This window comes from Lonchura striata, chromosome 1, assembly GCF_050655825.1.
Source record: "Lonchura striata isolate lonStrDom1 chromosome 1, ASM5065582v1, whole genome shotgun sequence".
NCBI lineage: Eukaryota > Metazoa > Chordata > Aves > Passeriformes > Estrildidae > Lonchura > Lonchura striata.
The window spans coordinates 71295997-71312759 of NC_140703.1; the positions used below are offsets into that span (position 1 = coordinate 71295997).

The window sequence follows — 16763 nt, forward strand, 5'->3', positions numbered from 1 at the left end:
AGTATCTCAAGCAACATGTACAGAACAAGAGTAATGCCTTTTTTCCTGATGTTTAAAAGAAACATTATCCTTCTCACCAGTTAATGGAAGCCTGCCTTGCAAGATAAATTCCTGTTGAATGCTGTTTCTCAGGACACAATCTGATATAGATGTATGGATGCGGGAGCAGGGGGTTTTCAATGACAAAAAGGAATACAGGCAAAGGTCATATGCAGATTTATGAAAAATAAATTTATTACATAACACCTTGCTTTAACAATGTTTGATTTTCTTTTTTACTCAGAATACTTGTGTCATTCATGTAAAATAGTTTGATACAGTACATTGTATGTAAGTTTTTCCTCATAAATTCTAAGGCTCTCCTAACATCTTGTTCCTCTGCAGTAGGAATGGCACCCCTAAACAACGTGCGAACATTAAAAAAAATTTAACTGAACAAAATTTAAAATCCACTACACCAAGCTGGTTCTCAAAAATCATGACAAAATATCTGAATGGATGCCGCACCTTTTTAGGAAATATCACTCATGCTTTTTTAATCCCAAAGCATGCTCACAAATCATTAACACCAACAGGAAAAAAATAAAACACTGTCTATGACAATCATTTTAGTTTGTTTGCTGAACCAAACATGTTTATATCAATGACAACATACTTATTTTACTATCAAATAGCAGCTTTAATACCAGTCAAGTCATAGATTTCAAAACAAAAACAAAAACTTATGTTGGAAATAAATCTTTGGGACGCTTGTAATTGCTGGGAAAAAATGCAAACGCTTCCATGTTCTTAAAAAAATCTCGTTGTAGCAATCATGTCGGTCATAAAACATTGATCTAGCTGGAAAATGAACCAACCCACAAAAGTCACTAAAAATAAATGTCCATCAAAACTGTCTGAGAGTTACGGTTAGTTTGCTTTTTTGCCGTGGTAACATATACTGTATGCTTCAAGTACCAGTTTAAAGATGTCATGTACTATTGGTCAGATGAAGTTGTTACATCAAGAGAATTCACCACATACGACAACAAAAATGCTTGCCCCTAGCACATTTCACAGCTTCACCTGCTACAGACTGTCACTGAAAAAAATGCATCGGTCAGTCTGAACCATGTCAAGTAACCTACAGAAGTAGCATATCCACAACACAAACCGTGCTAGCACTTTCTTTCCAAGTCTAACCCCAAAACCAGGTACAACGTGGGAGCCCCCCCTCGGCCCCGTGGCAGGGGGTGGCTCGTGGCGGTGGGACAGGTGGGAGGTGTGGTTGTACAGTACATTCTCTGGCCCAAGCCGGGCTCCTGGCACGCAGCTGCGGCCGGTCCTGCAGCATCAGCGACAGCGCATCGACGGCACCGGGTGCGGCTCAGTACCGGTGGGTCTGGTGCGAGTACTGCGGCGGCTGCTGGGAGGTAGCTGAGTATCCCATGCTGCTCTGTGGCTGCGATGTGCTTGGTCCGGGGTTGGGGTAGGCAGCATGGGGGTTGGAACGCTGCAGGGGGGAAGCACAGACACACAGCCCTTCGTAACACGGACACAGCGACACTATTTCACCTACTGACTCATTTCTTCAGAGGCACCCAGCACACACAGTCTCAAAGCAGCTGAACTTCCAGGCTTTGTTTCACTAACTCTGGTTACAGCAGGTAAAAGACATCAGGAATACCAGATTAGAAAGTGACAGCTGCCAGCCTTCTGCTATCCACCCTAATGGGAATCTTCACCCATCACAGTCAAACCTCCAGCCAACTCTCCAGATGGCTACTGTGCACCTGCACACGACACTGGGCAACCACCACTCACAGCAGTTATCTTCCCCACTTGCTCCCTTCTCCTAGCAGGAAAGTAAGGCTGCGGTGGAGGTCCAGGTGAGGCATCTTACTGCTGATGAGCCACTGCCTTATTCTGGAGATTTTCACACGTAAGAGGACATACTTGCCACCCTTCTGTGTGACCTAGGAGTACAGGCTGAGTGCACTGTGACTGGGCTAAGGTGTCACCTATCAGCACCTATAAAAATGCTAAAAGGAGAGTTTAAAGACAACAGCGAAATGTTCCTCAGTAGAACCAGATATTTCAGGGAAAATGTCCTTAGGTTGTGGCTTGGAAATTTCAGATGGGACACAGAAGGAAGGACCAGTACAGCACTGGAAGAACCTGCCCATAGAGTCTGTGAGCTCTTTCTCTCTATGAAGGTTTTTAAGACTCAGCTTAACAAATCTATGCTAATCTGAGTGAGTCAGAACTAGCAACAGCCCTGCTCCACGTGGGATATTTGACTAGATGGTTTCCAGAGGCCCCTTTCAACCAACTCCCACAATTATTTGAGTAGAGAAGCAAGAAGCCCTCAGCAAACGAGGAACTGCCTACTTCAATTTTAACCTAAAAGTTATTATTTACTGATCATGTGTTATAAAGGAAAGCAGGACTGCCTATGAGATTTGCAGGAAGTATCTGACCACATAGTAACATTTAACATTTCATTAAACTAACACAAGTTCAGTACATTACTGCACTGGTTTACATGCCCTCACAAACTTTGCAGCATTTAGAAACTGTGTAGCTTCTGAATACTTGATATCACAGGACATATGTTTTTTAGGAAAAGCTGCTTCTAGAAGAGGACTGAAAGCTTTACTAAAAAGTAACTAATCCAGGACTAGGGCACTGCTACTGAGACCTGAATAGGAAAAAACTGTGGTGAACCAACACCCTAAGAAAGTAAAATATTAAGTCACAACATAAAATAAAAACCCGAAATTTTTCTTGTACAGCATTTAGAACAGAAGCTACACCCAGGAAGCTGAGATGATGGCAGAAATAAAAAAGGCATACTCTACTTGTTAACACACACTCACAGGACTGAGCTAATGTCTCTTTTAGAGAAAAGACGGAGAAACGGCTGGACCAGCACTTAATGTCAGTGGGAACAGACTGGCACTGCTGATCCACACCATTAGCACAGTGACTGAACTTTGTGGACATTTGCCTTCAGCCTTGAGAAGAAGACTAAGTCACACATCAATAGAAGGGTCACAGGTCTGGGTCACCCTTCTCCATGTTACAAACAGAGGATGCACTTCAAGAAGTCTTGAATGTTGGTTTTGCCCATGTGTGGCTCCTGTATGTAGGAAACCATCACAAGTTTAACCATTTAAAACTGACCACTCATTTCAGTTCTAAAACACTCCTTGCATCCTGACTTCTAAAACAGATCTTAAGACAGAGGCAATGAAAAATCAGATTCCTTCATGACACCAGAACAACAAATGGCTTTTGTTTAAGAAAAAAACTAACTATCCAATCCTTTCTAAACACTATTAAGCACCCAAAGGGTTATCCCAAGCTCCAGCCTGAATTGCTCCAGCCTGCTTAATCACATTGCCTTTGGAAGTGTCACATTGCAGATTTAAACAAGGAGGCAAGCCTGTGTGCCATGTGTACTATTTTTATGCATGGCAGTAAAGGATATGAGGTCAATGTGCCCTGCAGAGTAATTTGACTTCTGAGTGAATGCAGAAACTGTCTTAGTGTTCCTTGCCCAGGAGATGGCAATCCTTCTTCACAAGCTTTATATGGGGAATTTGAGCAAATCAAATGAAGAACAAAGGAACAGGTGTTTGATTAAAACAGAGGGCTGTATTGTAATGTTTGTTTTCCCTCTCCTCAAGCTGCTGGATCAGAAGCAAAAAATTTGAGGAATTTTTTTCAGGGAGACCTGAAACCATCAGTTGGAAACTCTTAACTGCTTTTGTTCTAGTGCTGGCAAGTTCAGGTCTCCTCTCTTTGTCTTCCAGACACCTTAATCAGAATAAATCTACTGACTGCCTCTTTGCAAGGCTAGGGGGAAAAGGATATATTTTTTTGAAAACCAGAGAGACTGTCTCTCCTAGAGACAGCAGAAAGATTGGTCAGGAGCAGTCAAGTTACCAGTAAGAGCTCCTGAGACAGAAAAACAGCAGTTGTCATTATCTTAAGGGAAAAGTAGTCTTAAATTAATGTTTGTCAACAAGGGCTCTCCCCAGCTGTAATCCCAGGATGTATCTTGAGTACAAAAATTCTGATGAGCACAAATTGAGAACAAATCAATACCAACTCCGGCCAAGCAATTTGAGTCCTCTGACTTGTCAGCCAGCAAACCTCAGCTCTGGCTCACAGAACTAGGAGCTGAAGTTTGTTCAAAATGCCACAAATGCAGCAGCAAAATGAGGTGAAGGGCATGTAAATAGGGCATGTAAATGGGGCTCCCTGACACAGTACACACAACCTCTGAATCAACCTCCTTAGATGTGTGACTCCACCCGAGGGCAAGATTAAGAAAGTTACAGCTGCATTTGCCTTCTGCTCTGTGTGTGTGTTTTTCAGAAGTGGAAGAAAGAGACAATTAAAAGGCCAAAACAGCAATTGACTGCAGCTTGCCAGACTGAAAGGGATGAAACTCCTGTAAGAGTGCCTGTGATGGATAATCCTACTAAAAGATGACATTTATACTTAGAGGCACCCCACCCTGCAGAACTATAGTTAAGGCTCACCACCATCTCAAACAGCTCTAAAAATGCATATTGTTCATGGAGAATGACTTGCAAACTGATGTGTTATTGATGTCCTGGGATAAACTGAACAAAGGCACTTGGGGACTATATGAAGGGTGTCACAAAAAAGCTCCTGAAAATGATCTTTCTATTTTTGTAGTACTTTCAAATTTTGGCCAATGCTGAGAGTACATAGACTTAGGTAAGTATGAAGGTAATGCCCCCAGGCAGCTTCTGAAGCTATCTGGTACTCTGAGGAACAAACTGTGAAACTCAATGTTTCAAAGCCTACTGGTGGTTCATGGAGAAGCTGTATCCAACTGAAAGGCAAGTGGACAGCAGCAGCTTTACTGACTCTGTTTTTTAACTCTCCCTATGTTTTGCTACAGACTGTAAGCCCAGCTAAGTGGATTTCCATTATCAGGCTCTCACATTTCGGTATCAACATTTAAATTAACTGAAAACATTGCCAGTAGTTTCCAGCTTCCCCCCAGGCCATCCAAGACTGTCTGGCCACCTGTACTGCACATTCCATGTGAACCAGTATGCAATGGTTAGTTCCTGCAGGCTAACATTTCCAGCAGCATGCCTCCTCTTGAAATCACCTATTCCCTGCTGTTCTCCAGCTGCTCCTGTGAATCATTTGAAGGCTTCCCTGCTCCTCTTTTGTAACTTCTAAGCTTGTATTAACTAAAGGTTCTGTCCTTAACCCTCTTCCTCCCCCATCTCCAGTAGTAGCCTTATCCAAACCCAAAAAATCAGGTATTATTTGTTGGTATGACAAAGATATTCCTATACTCCAGGCTATGATTTTTAAATGTTTGACCACAAGCTCAAATGCAGGAAGGCCAGAAGACATTTTTCATGTTTTCCTTTAAGTGCTTTTTCCCAATGCGCCTCCTCATCTTCCGCACTCATTGACTGCCACCACCTCACCTGTCCTCAGATCTGCAATATTTGGTTTACTCAACCTCGAATCTCCCTTGATCTTCAAAAAAGATCATGACAACATCATGCCATCATGCCAAGTCTTTGTCATCCAAAATACTGTTTCTGCATCCATTAAACCAACTAAAACACTTGTTCAGATTTTTATTTCACAGCTCTTTTACTGCAACATCCTCTGCCACCTACCACTGCAGGTTTGTTCAAGCAAGAAATGGCATTTTTAGGTGATACAGAACACAGCGTAACAGGCTCCTGGTCCATAACCATTAGCATTCCCTAATATGAAGGTGATAATTAGTAACTCTAATAATGTCTGATCCTAATTTCTTTACTGCTAACCCAAAGAACATCAGGATATCAACAAATCATCAACTAAATGAATCTGTAAAAAAAAAAATCAAAATATTCCAAAAAGTAACAGTTAACACAGTGACATTTACAAAATTACTTTTATAGTTTGAAGAAACACTGGTCTAAACATGAAAAGCAAATACACAATATGTGAATAAAACAAAATACCTGATAGTCTGAGGTCATAATAAGTCCACCTGAGGTAGTGGTAGGAGGAACAACTCTCACTTTTTTCAGTGGGGGTCCCTGTGTGTGACTGTTGTCTTGGTTCCCTGGATGACCAGTTCCATTAGTATGGTTATTGCCCTGCTGCTGCTGCTGGTTCTTCTCAATTGTTTAAACACAAAGAAAAATTTCAACTCAAAAGCAGTACATGAGATAACACAAAATCAGGAAATAGTGTAAAAGCCAGTGAAACATGATTATACTGTTCTTCTAGTACTTACTTTGTCTCCTTTATCATCTGGTTCTTCTTCTGTTAAAAATTCTCGTTTTGGGTAAGGGATTTGACAACCTGCAAAAACACTGTCCCCCAAAAAAGTCTATTTATCACTGTATTAGAACAGAAGGGTTAGACCCGTAAGATTCACACTTTACCCGTGATAGTTTCAAGCTGCCTAAGCCTTTAATACCTGTAACTAAGGGAGACATTCTCCCTGTCTATCACCATATTCTAAACTTTATAGAAACATATCCACATTTGATTTTAATGTTCATTTGACTCTTACATACTAACTTAAGCTAGCAATTTTTTTGTTGGTTAGAAAGGTACGTCACTTGTTAGGTGTCTACAAAGGCACAAAGAGCTATCTCACTGTAGCTATTACGTAATTCACAGTCTCAGGACTAACTAAAAATATTCCTTGAAACTTCACTGACTATTAAAAAACACTACCTGGAAAAAAGGTTTAAAAGTAACTAGCAATTTCACCTACAACTCATATCTCACAGTCCACATGGATGTGCTACTTCTAGTCCAAGCTAATATTTACCTGCCTTTTATTAGTAGAATGTATTTAGAATAAAATCTCTGTACACCTGTTAGCAATACTCATTGTGTATTCACATTGAAACATCAACCTAAATTTGAGGAAAAAACCAAACACTATCCTAAAAGCAGTTTCTGCAACAGCCAATCATTCACATGACTTTAAATCACAGAGACAGCTCAGGAGATGCTATAAATAATCCAGCAGGCTTTAGTGAAATAATTTCATTTTTAATTAATTCCTTGTAAGTATACATATTTTATAAATTCTTCCCCACATAAGGGTAGAGAATCACAGTCAGGATGCACTAATAGCTTTCCTAAAAGCGTGTACAGTCAGGGTCTCTGGCTAGCCTTTTGGAAGAAGGGCTTAATTTTTAATGAAATCATTCATTGTCCATATATTTTCTCCCTTTTGTAAATCTGCCTGTGCAAACAAAAAAGAGGAGTGTCTACAGAAAATGGATTTAAGTTGTTAAGGATGACAGCACCGAGACACACACTGAGACTTTCCCCACCCAGTGAATTTACAACAAAGGCTAAGACAAAAATGTAAACTAATTAGAGACTGTCATCTGGCATTCTGAGGCAGAGAAGCGGACCTGCGGGCACTTAGCAGTTGTCTACCAAGATCTGTAGCATGCATAATCAACCTGTCAGTGAGTAACAAGATTAGTGCCGCAACTAATAGGATCAAAGTTCCATAAAGCAAGAGATTAATAAAAATGCTACTTAATTTTAAAAACCACGAATGGCATTTTAGTGGTTATAGCTTTCTTCGGTTGTTAGGCAGTATTTAGCTCATATTCACAAACATACTTAGGGCAGAGAGAAAGCACAGTTCTAAAGCACCTCTGAATGCACTGATAGTTTAATAAACTGACCACTTACTCGGATGTGGGAAGAGGATCTTCCAAGAAGTAAGGATCCTGCATAGCCTGTTCTGAGGTAATTCTCTTTATTGGATCCATAGTGAGCAATTTCTGAAGCTGAAAAAAAAAGAAGAAAGAAAAAAAACATCTTTACATTACCAAAACCATTTATAGAAACTTCACTGTATTCCTGAAAGTTAAGATGATACAAATGTGTCTGAACTCAAAAACCTAACCCTAAATGGCATAACCACATTCTTCTCCCCTGTTAAAACAGTAATTTCATTTCCTATCAAAGGACACCTATTTTCACTTGCAAAGTCCAGGACTTTCAGTTCCAGTCACAAGTGTTCTATCAAAACCATTCAAAAAGTTTCCACAATGTACCAGCACCTTTAATCACAAAATAATTTGACCTTTTGAGGTCAGTTAGTCCAGTCCTCTGCCATGGGCAGGGACACCTTTAACTAGACCAGGTTGCTCAGAGCCCTGTCCAGCCTGACCTTGAACACTACCAACGATGGGGCATTCTGAACTTTGTGCAATTTGTTCCAGTGCTTCACCACTCTCTGAATAAAGAATTTCTTCCTAATATTCAATCTAAATCTACCTTCTTTCATTAGAAAGCCATTATGTCTTGTTCTATCAAAAGAATGTTCCTCTCCAGCTTTCTTGGACTTTCCAAGTACTGAAAGGTGCTATAAGGTCTTCTGGGAACCTTCTCCAGGCTGAACAAGCCCTGCTCTCACACAGCCTGTCTTCAGAGGAGGGGTGCTCCAGACCTCTGATCACCTTAATGGCCCTCCCCTGGACATAGCAACCCAGATGAGGCCTTGTGAACTAGGAACACCAGAGCATAACTATTTTATTTAGCTCTAGCGCAGAGTTGTAGTGATGCATTCTTAAAACTACATGTTTCTTATTTAAGAAGTGTGGTGTACATGCATATACTTCTCTCCATCCACCCAAACAGCTGTGGAATACAGCTGTGCTGGACAAGCAACATGAGATAACCTTCAGATACCACACAAAAAAATAGTGAGTTTTCATGTTTCACCAGCAGTGTCCAAGGCAAAACTACAGCATGACATATTGTCCAAGACCTGAAAACAAATGCTTCACGTTTAACATGTAGTGGGTTTTTTTTAACAAGAAAATACCTTAGTAAATAGAACTAAATTTACATTTCCTATTCACACTTTCTGATAGGATTCATACATTCACCTTTTTAAAAAGATCCCCTGTCGTGATCTAAATCTGAACTGGTCATCTCCTTTCACTAGGAGAAATTCATAACTGCATGTGAGAATTCATAACTGCAATGCAAATTTCCATACTTCAAAAGCTGAGGCTGAGGAAGTACATTTCCCTCTTCAGCCTTCAGTTTTGACAGCATGGTTAAGAACTTGATAACTATGAATTACCACCATCAATCCAGTTTTATTTTTCACATCATCCACAGGAACTCACAGTAAGTTTTTTCAGCTCTCTGAGTCTACATTAAGTTTTTATAGAATAGCATATTGAACAAGCCAGTTCTTACTCTCTCAAAAAGCATTGCCAAGAGCCAGAAAAGGCAAAACATGACAAAGAACTGCCAACACACAGAAAAACACAAATAAAAAGCACTACAAAATACTAGCATAATTTGTGGTGATTGGATTCTAGAGCTGTTCATCACATGATGAGTCTTGGTCGTGATCAGCCATACAAAAAGAAATGAAAATAACTGTGCAACCAGTATCCACCCAGGGGATCAAAACTTTGGTTCTGCTCCCTTGTACAGGTGCCACACAGAAGTGAACCTTCTAAATATTATTACAAATATTTTCTATTTTAAAAACTGCTTGATGTAAAGATCACCTTACTAAATGACACAATTTCATACATCATTAATTAATGGGACAATCACTACAGTTTATATGGACCAAAGTAACCACATGGAAGATCAAAAAAATCAGGTAGAAATTTTTAAAAGTAAAAATAAGCTATTGAAAGTATGTAAAGCAGCAAAATGATGAAGGATTGCAGCAACACTGCAAATGTAACTACAGGCTAACACAAGTATAACATGACTTAAAGAACAAAAACTTCAAAATTGTTTGATACTGAACCTAATCCAGTGAATGATACTCAGAATCATTTTATCAATGTAAGAAGATATTTCACCAATATGAGAAGATAAAGTGATTTTGCAATTTTCAGATTGCAGAGTATCAATTATTCCTAACTTAATTTATAAAGTTAGTTACAGTAGACTTGACACCAGGTCAACTGTTACTTGAAACAACTGTAGCATATATGAGGAATTTGACTTTTTTATGTCTGCAGGAACTTACCAAGTGGAATGCCTTACTATCTGGTTTAACTTTATGTTTTTCCATATATTTGATAAGGCTGCAGTTGGTATACCTAGAAAGGAAACAGAAGTGGTATTTCTAATATGCAAAACATTGATATTGCAAAGTTTTCCTGGTAGCCACAAAACATATTAATAAGAAAAGTTTAGTCTCCCTGCAGATCCAATAAGCTGGGAAAAATCACAACTATCAACACCAGAGATTGCTTAAAAATCAGAACTGCAGAAAGGCATGTTTCCCTCACATCCTTATAAAAGCATATCATACCCACACAAAAAGCACACTTTTAACCCACGTGCAGACAGCAAACTATCAACTGGATTTAAACTGCCTGGTAGCAATTTTACTACTATACTGTTTGATTCTGTGTATTTCTCATGACAGTGAAGATATATAATCAGCTCATCTGAATGCTCTCCTGCAACCTACAGGCTGCTACAAGAACATTCACATGTTTACTTTTTCTAAAAGAGAAATTCAAACAAAAGGTTTCTAAATGGCTGCAATAGCATGGCAGGTGCAAGAAATGTAAGTAACTATACAGCCCCAAATACCTTACCACAGAAATCAGGCAACAGGGTGGCATTTTAAGCACAGGTATTAGCCTGTGGCAATGTGACAGCAAAGCTGAAGGGTATTTTTTTCTTTAGTCATTGTAAACTACCCTAGACACCAAACCTAACAATTATTCACACTGTTTGCTGGAAATGGTATAAGGTTACCAGACCCCTTTTAAGCAGCTATTACAGAAAACCATTGCCAGTACCAGAGATTTGGGAACAGCTGTGCTTTGACACACTGTGCTTTGCAAACTTCAGAGCTGCACGGGGTCTAACTGGCATCACCTGTTTCACACCTGCCACCTTACCCTTCACAGCCTCTGGCTACTCTTCTGATCCACACCACCTCAACAGGCCAAGTTCACCATTATGAAACAACTTTATTTTTCATTTTTCACAATCCAAGTCATAACAATTTCATAGTCCTTGTTTGGCATCTACATAGAAAACAATTCAAACTGCAAAAAATTTAGTGTAGGAGAGAGATATAAAATATGCTTTATTAAGAAAGCTCAACCCAGACTTACGTGTTTCTCCGGAAATCTTTCATTAAGGTTGAATGTTCTGGCATCTTTTTTATGTCTTCCCAATCTTTATCTGCAAAGCAGTATTAATTATTTTTCCCCCTTTCTATCTGAGTAAAACAAAGCATTTCCAAGTATCTCCACAGCCTTGATTTTTTTTTTTTAATTCTGCTTCTTTAACCTTGCAGTTTCTTATGTCTTTGTACTCCCTATCTCCTATTCCTTCATCACCTCTTCACAATAAATCATACCAACACCTAAGAGGTTCCAGCTGTGTGCTGATTAACTCAAGAACTTGAAAAAAGGATGCCAGCTACAGTGGCCACAAAACAACGCTGAACAAAAACCCATCAGGCCTTGTGCTTGAACCCCTCAGGACTGTTACTTAATTTATTTAGACAAAGCTGTGATCTCAGGACAGGAATACACAGAACTCCAGCAAACCCTGCCTCCTTCTAAGGGATTCTCTGTTCTGACAGCACTTTTAGTTACAGGAAACTGCCTAGAGGTACTTCAGCAAATAAGATATACTGTTACTAAACAAGAATTTAAGAAAAAGTGAAGTTTGACCACTCAAAATGAAGAATAATTCACCTCAATGTAAACCAAGGCTAAAATGGATTTTAGAATGAAACAAAAAACTCACTACCAGCACCTAACCTCAAATGTCTTAAGCTCCAACTCCTGAAAAGGCTCTGTGGGCAACTAATTTGGTTCAATTCAAATCTTTACTAAGTCTGATCATTACTGCAGAACACCGAGTTTAAAATAATTAAATAAATAAATAATGCATAATTTAATTACTTAGTTAAACAAAATACTCTCTTCTTTCCTATCCCATAGACATGAGAAACTGTTTCAGATATGGCAAGTGGCAATTAAAATGCAAAAAATTGCTGCAATTGAATGAAAAGCATTTCTTGATAAAAAACAAAGAACTCCAAAGGTCAAATGCAGACCATTAGAAAGGACTAATTAAACCAATCAGAAAACCAAAATTAAAGTATGTGCCACTTATATAAGCTATACAGAACCAGTGTAAAACCCAAACGAACTACGAAAAATACAAAAGGGTAAAATACTAATTCAAAAGCAGAAGGGGACAGTTGAAGAAGCAAAACTAAGGATGCAAAGGTAACATTTTTGTGAATCTCATACAGCAGTACCAAAACAATGAAGTACATATACACCAAAAAAGGCAAAAGCAAAAATAAGAACATGTTTAATAACAAAATTCTAGAACCACCACAAACACAGAGACCACAAAAGTCATGTGAAAGGAAGAGGCAAGTTCAGGGAAAAAACCCAACAACATAATAATAGTTAAACATTAATAGTGGAGCAGGGAACACAAGCAGTGAGGAGAAAGATAAACAAAAGGTAAAAATAAGGTCTCTGTTACTCTGACTCCTGCAATCATGTGAACACTAGAAGACAAAGTATTAACTGAAGAAGCAAGGCAGCCTGCATAAAAACAAAATCTAACCAACAATGAGGGGAAAATGCAACAAATAATATCCCCACTGCAATTTGTTTTGGTTCATACAACCAGTTCTTTCTTCTGTTGTGGAATAAAGAATTGTTTTCTATACCACCAGCTTTCCACCAGGTAGGGGGGAAAAAAACCCAAAACCCTCCATTACTTCCAAATGCTACACTTAATTTTGCATGAGCTAAACAAATGCATAATATTCACTAAATATATATTTTTTTGCTTAGTTTCATTAATCAATCACCTTTCAAATCAATAATCAGTACTGAAGCAATGTTGAAATATTCCTTCTCATTTTTAATCACACAGCATTAAATACAATCTTTTAAAATAATAAAGCATTGGTACATGTATACACAAAGATAACCCTGGCATTAATAAAAGGGAAAATATCTAATTTGACCATTGGATTCTAGATTTATAACTCATGAAATAAAGATTGTGTTTGAACAGCTTTGTTGCTTTGATCAGCTGCCACCTTCATATGCAAAGAAAGCAATATGGATATCTTTCTTTGAACAGTGGTGATAAAAAATACAGTATGTACCTGCAGGAAATCCCATTACATTGAATATTCTGTCCAGCTGGTCATGGTGATAAGGATTACTAGTTTTGATATCTTCTTGTCGACAATGGAATATTGGCTCTGATGTTAGCAGCTCTGCAAATATACACCCTATGGCCCAAATATCTTTAAAAAAGGAGAACAGAAATAAAAGAAGAACAAATGAAACTTTCCAAAACCATCTGGATGAGGTAGAATGTTAGTGCTTAGCTTATCGGAGATAAGGTCAAGTTTCTATTGTAAAGTGCAATGCTTCCTCAACTTTTTCTTTTAACTTTCAATGGAGGTACCCAATTCAGAAACTACACAGGAGCTGAGAGAATAGCATAAGAGTTTTTATGGTGTTTTTGAATTGTAATTACCACTTAACATTGTAAAAAATTAATCTGGTTAAGAATAAAAGTGAAGGAAACTAAAAAGTGAAGGGTCATGGTCAACACACAAAACACAAAGAAAGTAAAGCCAACCAGCATCTTGCCCTTTTAATGCCACACTGTCCTGACTAAGAAATGTGCAATCACTGATCAGCCAAGTTTAAGTATTAAAGTAGTAATGTAGTATTTAAAAAGTAAATGATCCCAAAATACAAGCTGAGAAGTAGTGGTATTGGTATAAACCAAATGCTATCTATAACATTTAGCAGAAAGATAGTAACATGCAAATTGCTACAAACCCACACACCTCACAACTTTTCCATAACATTCATTTAAATAAACCCCCAAACCCTACAACTTTTCTCTTTTCACTGTTGCTCTCCTATCTAATAGTCAGATTGCCTGAATCTTCCCAGTTGTTTTCTCAATTCTTTTCTGGTATCTACAAACACAATTTTTAACTCAAAGTGGTGCTATACTGAGCCTTGAATGAACAAGGTCATAAATAAGGACAAAAGCAAATAATGCAAACAGCATAATTCCATTACTCAGTGTTTCTACAAAGTCATTTTTTATCTACACTGAAAAAACTGTGTACTAAAGGCTATGGCTGCCCATGCAGTTTCATACACTGCAATCAGAAAAAACAGCAGTAAAGTGAGGGAACATGCAAACACAACAAATCAAGCAGTTTAAAGGAACATATAAAAATTTAACTGATCTATAAAAGAAACACTATTAGCAGAAAAGTAAACAAGAATACATTTAAGGCATAAACATTAGAATTGCTGACAGAAACACAGATATGATCTTTAAAAAAACAAAACAAGAAGAAAAGTTTGAGCTCTGAAGATGACTTTCGGGTTACAGAAACAACCTAGTATGCTGATATACAACCTCCATGTCTGTACAAAGAGGAGTAGCTGCTAGGGAAGTTATTTCCTCCCAGAACTGGTTGCCAGCCTTTAACACATCTTTTAAACCAGGCAGCAAGAGAAAACCTTCTCAGTGCTTTTCCTTACAGTCTCTCTCCCTTCCATACCAAAGCTGATCAATGCAGTAAAAGTGAACCTAATCTCCCTCCAGTTTGCTGCTGGGCTGCTCCCCTATTCTACAGCCCACAAAAGCTCTGGCCGTCTGTCATCTGTCTTTGAAAGACACAGAGAGGCTAAAATGCAGCTTAATTTTACATTTTAGCTTCAGTGCAGCCACAATATTCTCCATTTTGTACATTCTTTATTTCATATATTTATTACACTAGGTAATAACCTCTGCAATAAATTTAATGCACTGTGCCTCACAGTCATCCTAATATGAATTCAACTAGCCGTTCAAAAATGCATTCATATTTTTTTTTTTATAGGCTCTAACAGCATTTATGAAAGTCCTGTGTGAAAGCCACAAACTTAGATTGCATTGCAGGGCATTTGGAGCCAAAACCCAGCAATATATTTCATGTCTATATATAGCCTGAGACCCCAGTAAATGAATCAATTTGTCAAAGATTAGTATTTCTTCAAGAAACAAGTAACATACCTTTAACTTAGCTACTGTTCTTTGGACAATTTATTAAAGCTTTAAAATTTGGGCACAGTTTACATAAAGAACAAAACAGTACATTTTTGTCCAATTTACTTACCAATAGCTTTGGTATAATGCCTTGCTCCAAGAAGCAACTCTGGAGCTCGATACCAGAAGGTTACAACTACTGGATCCAAGTCTGCTAAAGGCTTCAGAGGTGAATTAAATAATCGGGCAAAGCCCATGTCAGCTGTAAAATTCAAAGAGAGATGCTTTAAAATTTGAGAGAAACTAACAATTTTTTTTTTTTAACAAACTGATTGAGTTTAATTGTTAGCACTATCATCACTCCTAAAACAAATGCAAAGGCAGGTATGAACTCTCTGAGCAGATTTTCTTTCTGTAGAAGTTACTGGATGGCCTATGAAGTATATCACCTATGAAGTATATAATTATAAATCATTACTAACACGAGTCCTTTACAACAATGAATTAACCATTGTTCTGAAGAAGTGCATCAACTCCTCAGGACAGTGGTAAATCCTGACTCATTTTACCTTGTTTTCTGGTAAAATACTCCCATTATTACAGGATGTTTTTTCACAAAGCAGCAATTTTTAAAGTGAGCAAAATGCAAATTCTGCAAAGGTTAGAATGATTTATAATACATACGTGCACATGACAAAATCTTTCTCTTCATGAATTTAGCTGTGGCAAGACTTCCTTCACACAAAACCAGCACCTAAGCCTACAGCATCTGCCTCTCTGCTGATTTTCTATCAAGATGCAATTCCAATATCAATATACCAGTGCTGAACACCATTCAGACTATGATTTTAAAATTTTGGTTGTGGGCATTATATCATTAAAAACTGCTTTCTAGCATTTGTAGTGTACAACTTCCTAGAAAGTTGTCTGAACAACTAAATATAAGTCATACAGGAAAAAATGGGCAGAGACTAAAATATGCAGCTTCTCCCATGAAATTGCTTTCCTCATCCACCAACCATGAATCCCAAGACAGAGGGACCCTATCAGTAGGGATATTCGTATGCTGAGAAAGACTTGAATGAAATGAGATGAGTAGCTACCCTGAGGGAAAAGGACCTGCATGTTCAATAAGGGAATACTGCAGTGTAAATACAGGACTCTAACTTGACTACACAAACCTTAACTATTTTTTCATATGCATTCCTATTTATGATTGCTTTAATGCATTTAAAAAGAGAAACATTTTACAGTTTCCTACACTAAAATATCAATTACTCAAAATTGGTCAAGTCACTAATAACTATGAATAAGGAAAGTTGTTGGCAGAAAGTGAATTTATGACCCAAAATTACACAAAACGCCTATAAAAGTTATTTTAAGTTAAATACCAGTTATGTATTTTTTAGAAAAATTAGTTACACTGGAAAAGTGGAAGCCCTTGGTATGTGTGTAACTTCTGCATTCTTTTACTGCTGTGGCAATCTCAAGAAAATAAAATAAAAAAAAAATCTACATTTTGATAACACACTTCAAAATCCAAGGTTCCCCTCCCTCTTGCCCTGCTGGGAATGGATGGCTCAGAGGACTGGTGGCCCAATACAGAATCTTTCACCTGTCCATTAACAGAGTCTGACTTAAGTTATTCTTAAATGAATTCAAAACTATGAATTAAGAAATAAATGGGT

The 16763-nt window shown here is 38.0% G+C and overlaps 1 protein-coding gene across 11 annotated transcripts in view; it reads right to left on the reverse strand.

Annotated features, from left to right (window-relative positions):
- The window catches only part of CDK8 (cyclin dependent kinase 8), a 98593-nt gene that overhangs the window by 28931 nt on the left and 52899 nt on the right, over positions 1–16763 (reverse strand). For 4 of the 11 annotated variants that reach the window (XM_085580388.1, XM_031504452.3, XM_085580367.1 and 1 more), the window contains 8 exons: positions 15206–15337; positions 13175–13318; positions 11139–11208; positions 10031–10103; positions 7711–7808; positions 6278–6356; positions 6000–6158; positions 211–1492 (listed from right to left, as the gene is read on the reverse strand). In XM_085580388.1, the coding sequence (XP_085436514.1) occupies positions 1367–1492; positions 6000–6158; positions 6278–6356; positions 7711–7808; positions 10031–10103; positions 11139–11208; positions 13175–13318; positions 15206–15337 (881 nt within the window). In that variant the 3' untranslated portion in view covers positions 211–1366. Of the gene's footprint in view, positions 1–210; positions 1493–5999; positions 6159–6277; positions 6357–7710; positions 7809–10030; positions 10104–11138; positions 11209–13174; positions 13319–15205; positions 15338–16763 lie in introns of those variants that run through there. The other 7 variants (XM_031504453.3, XM_085580372.1, XM_085580380.1 and 4 more) reach the window with 3 other exon arrangements.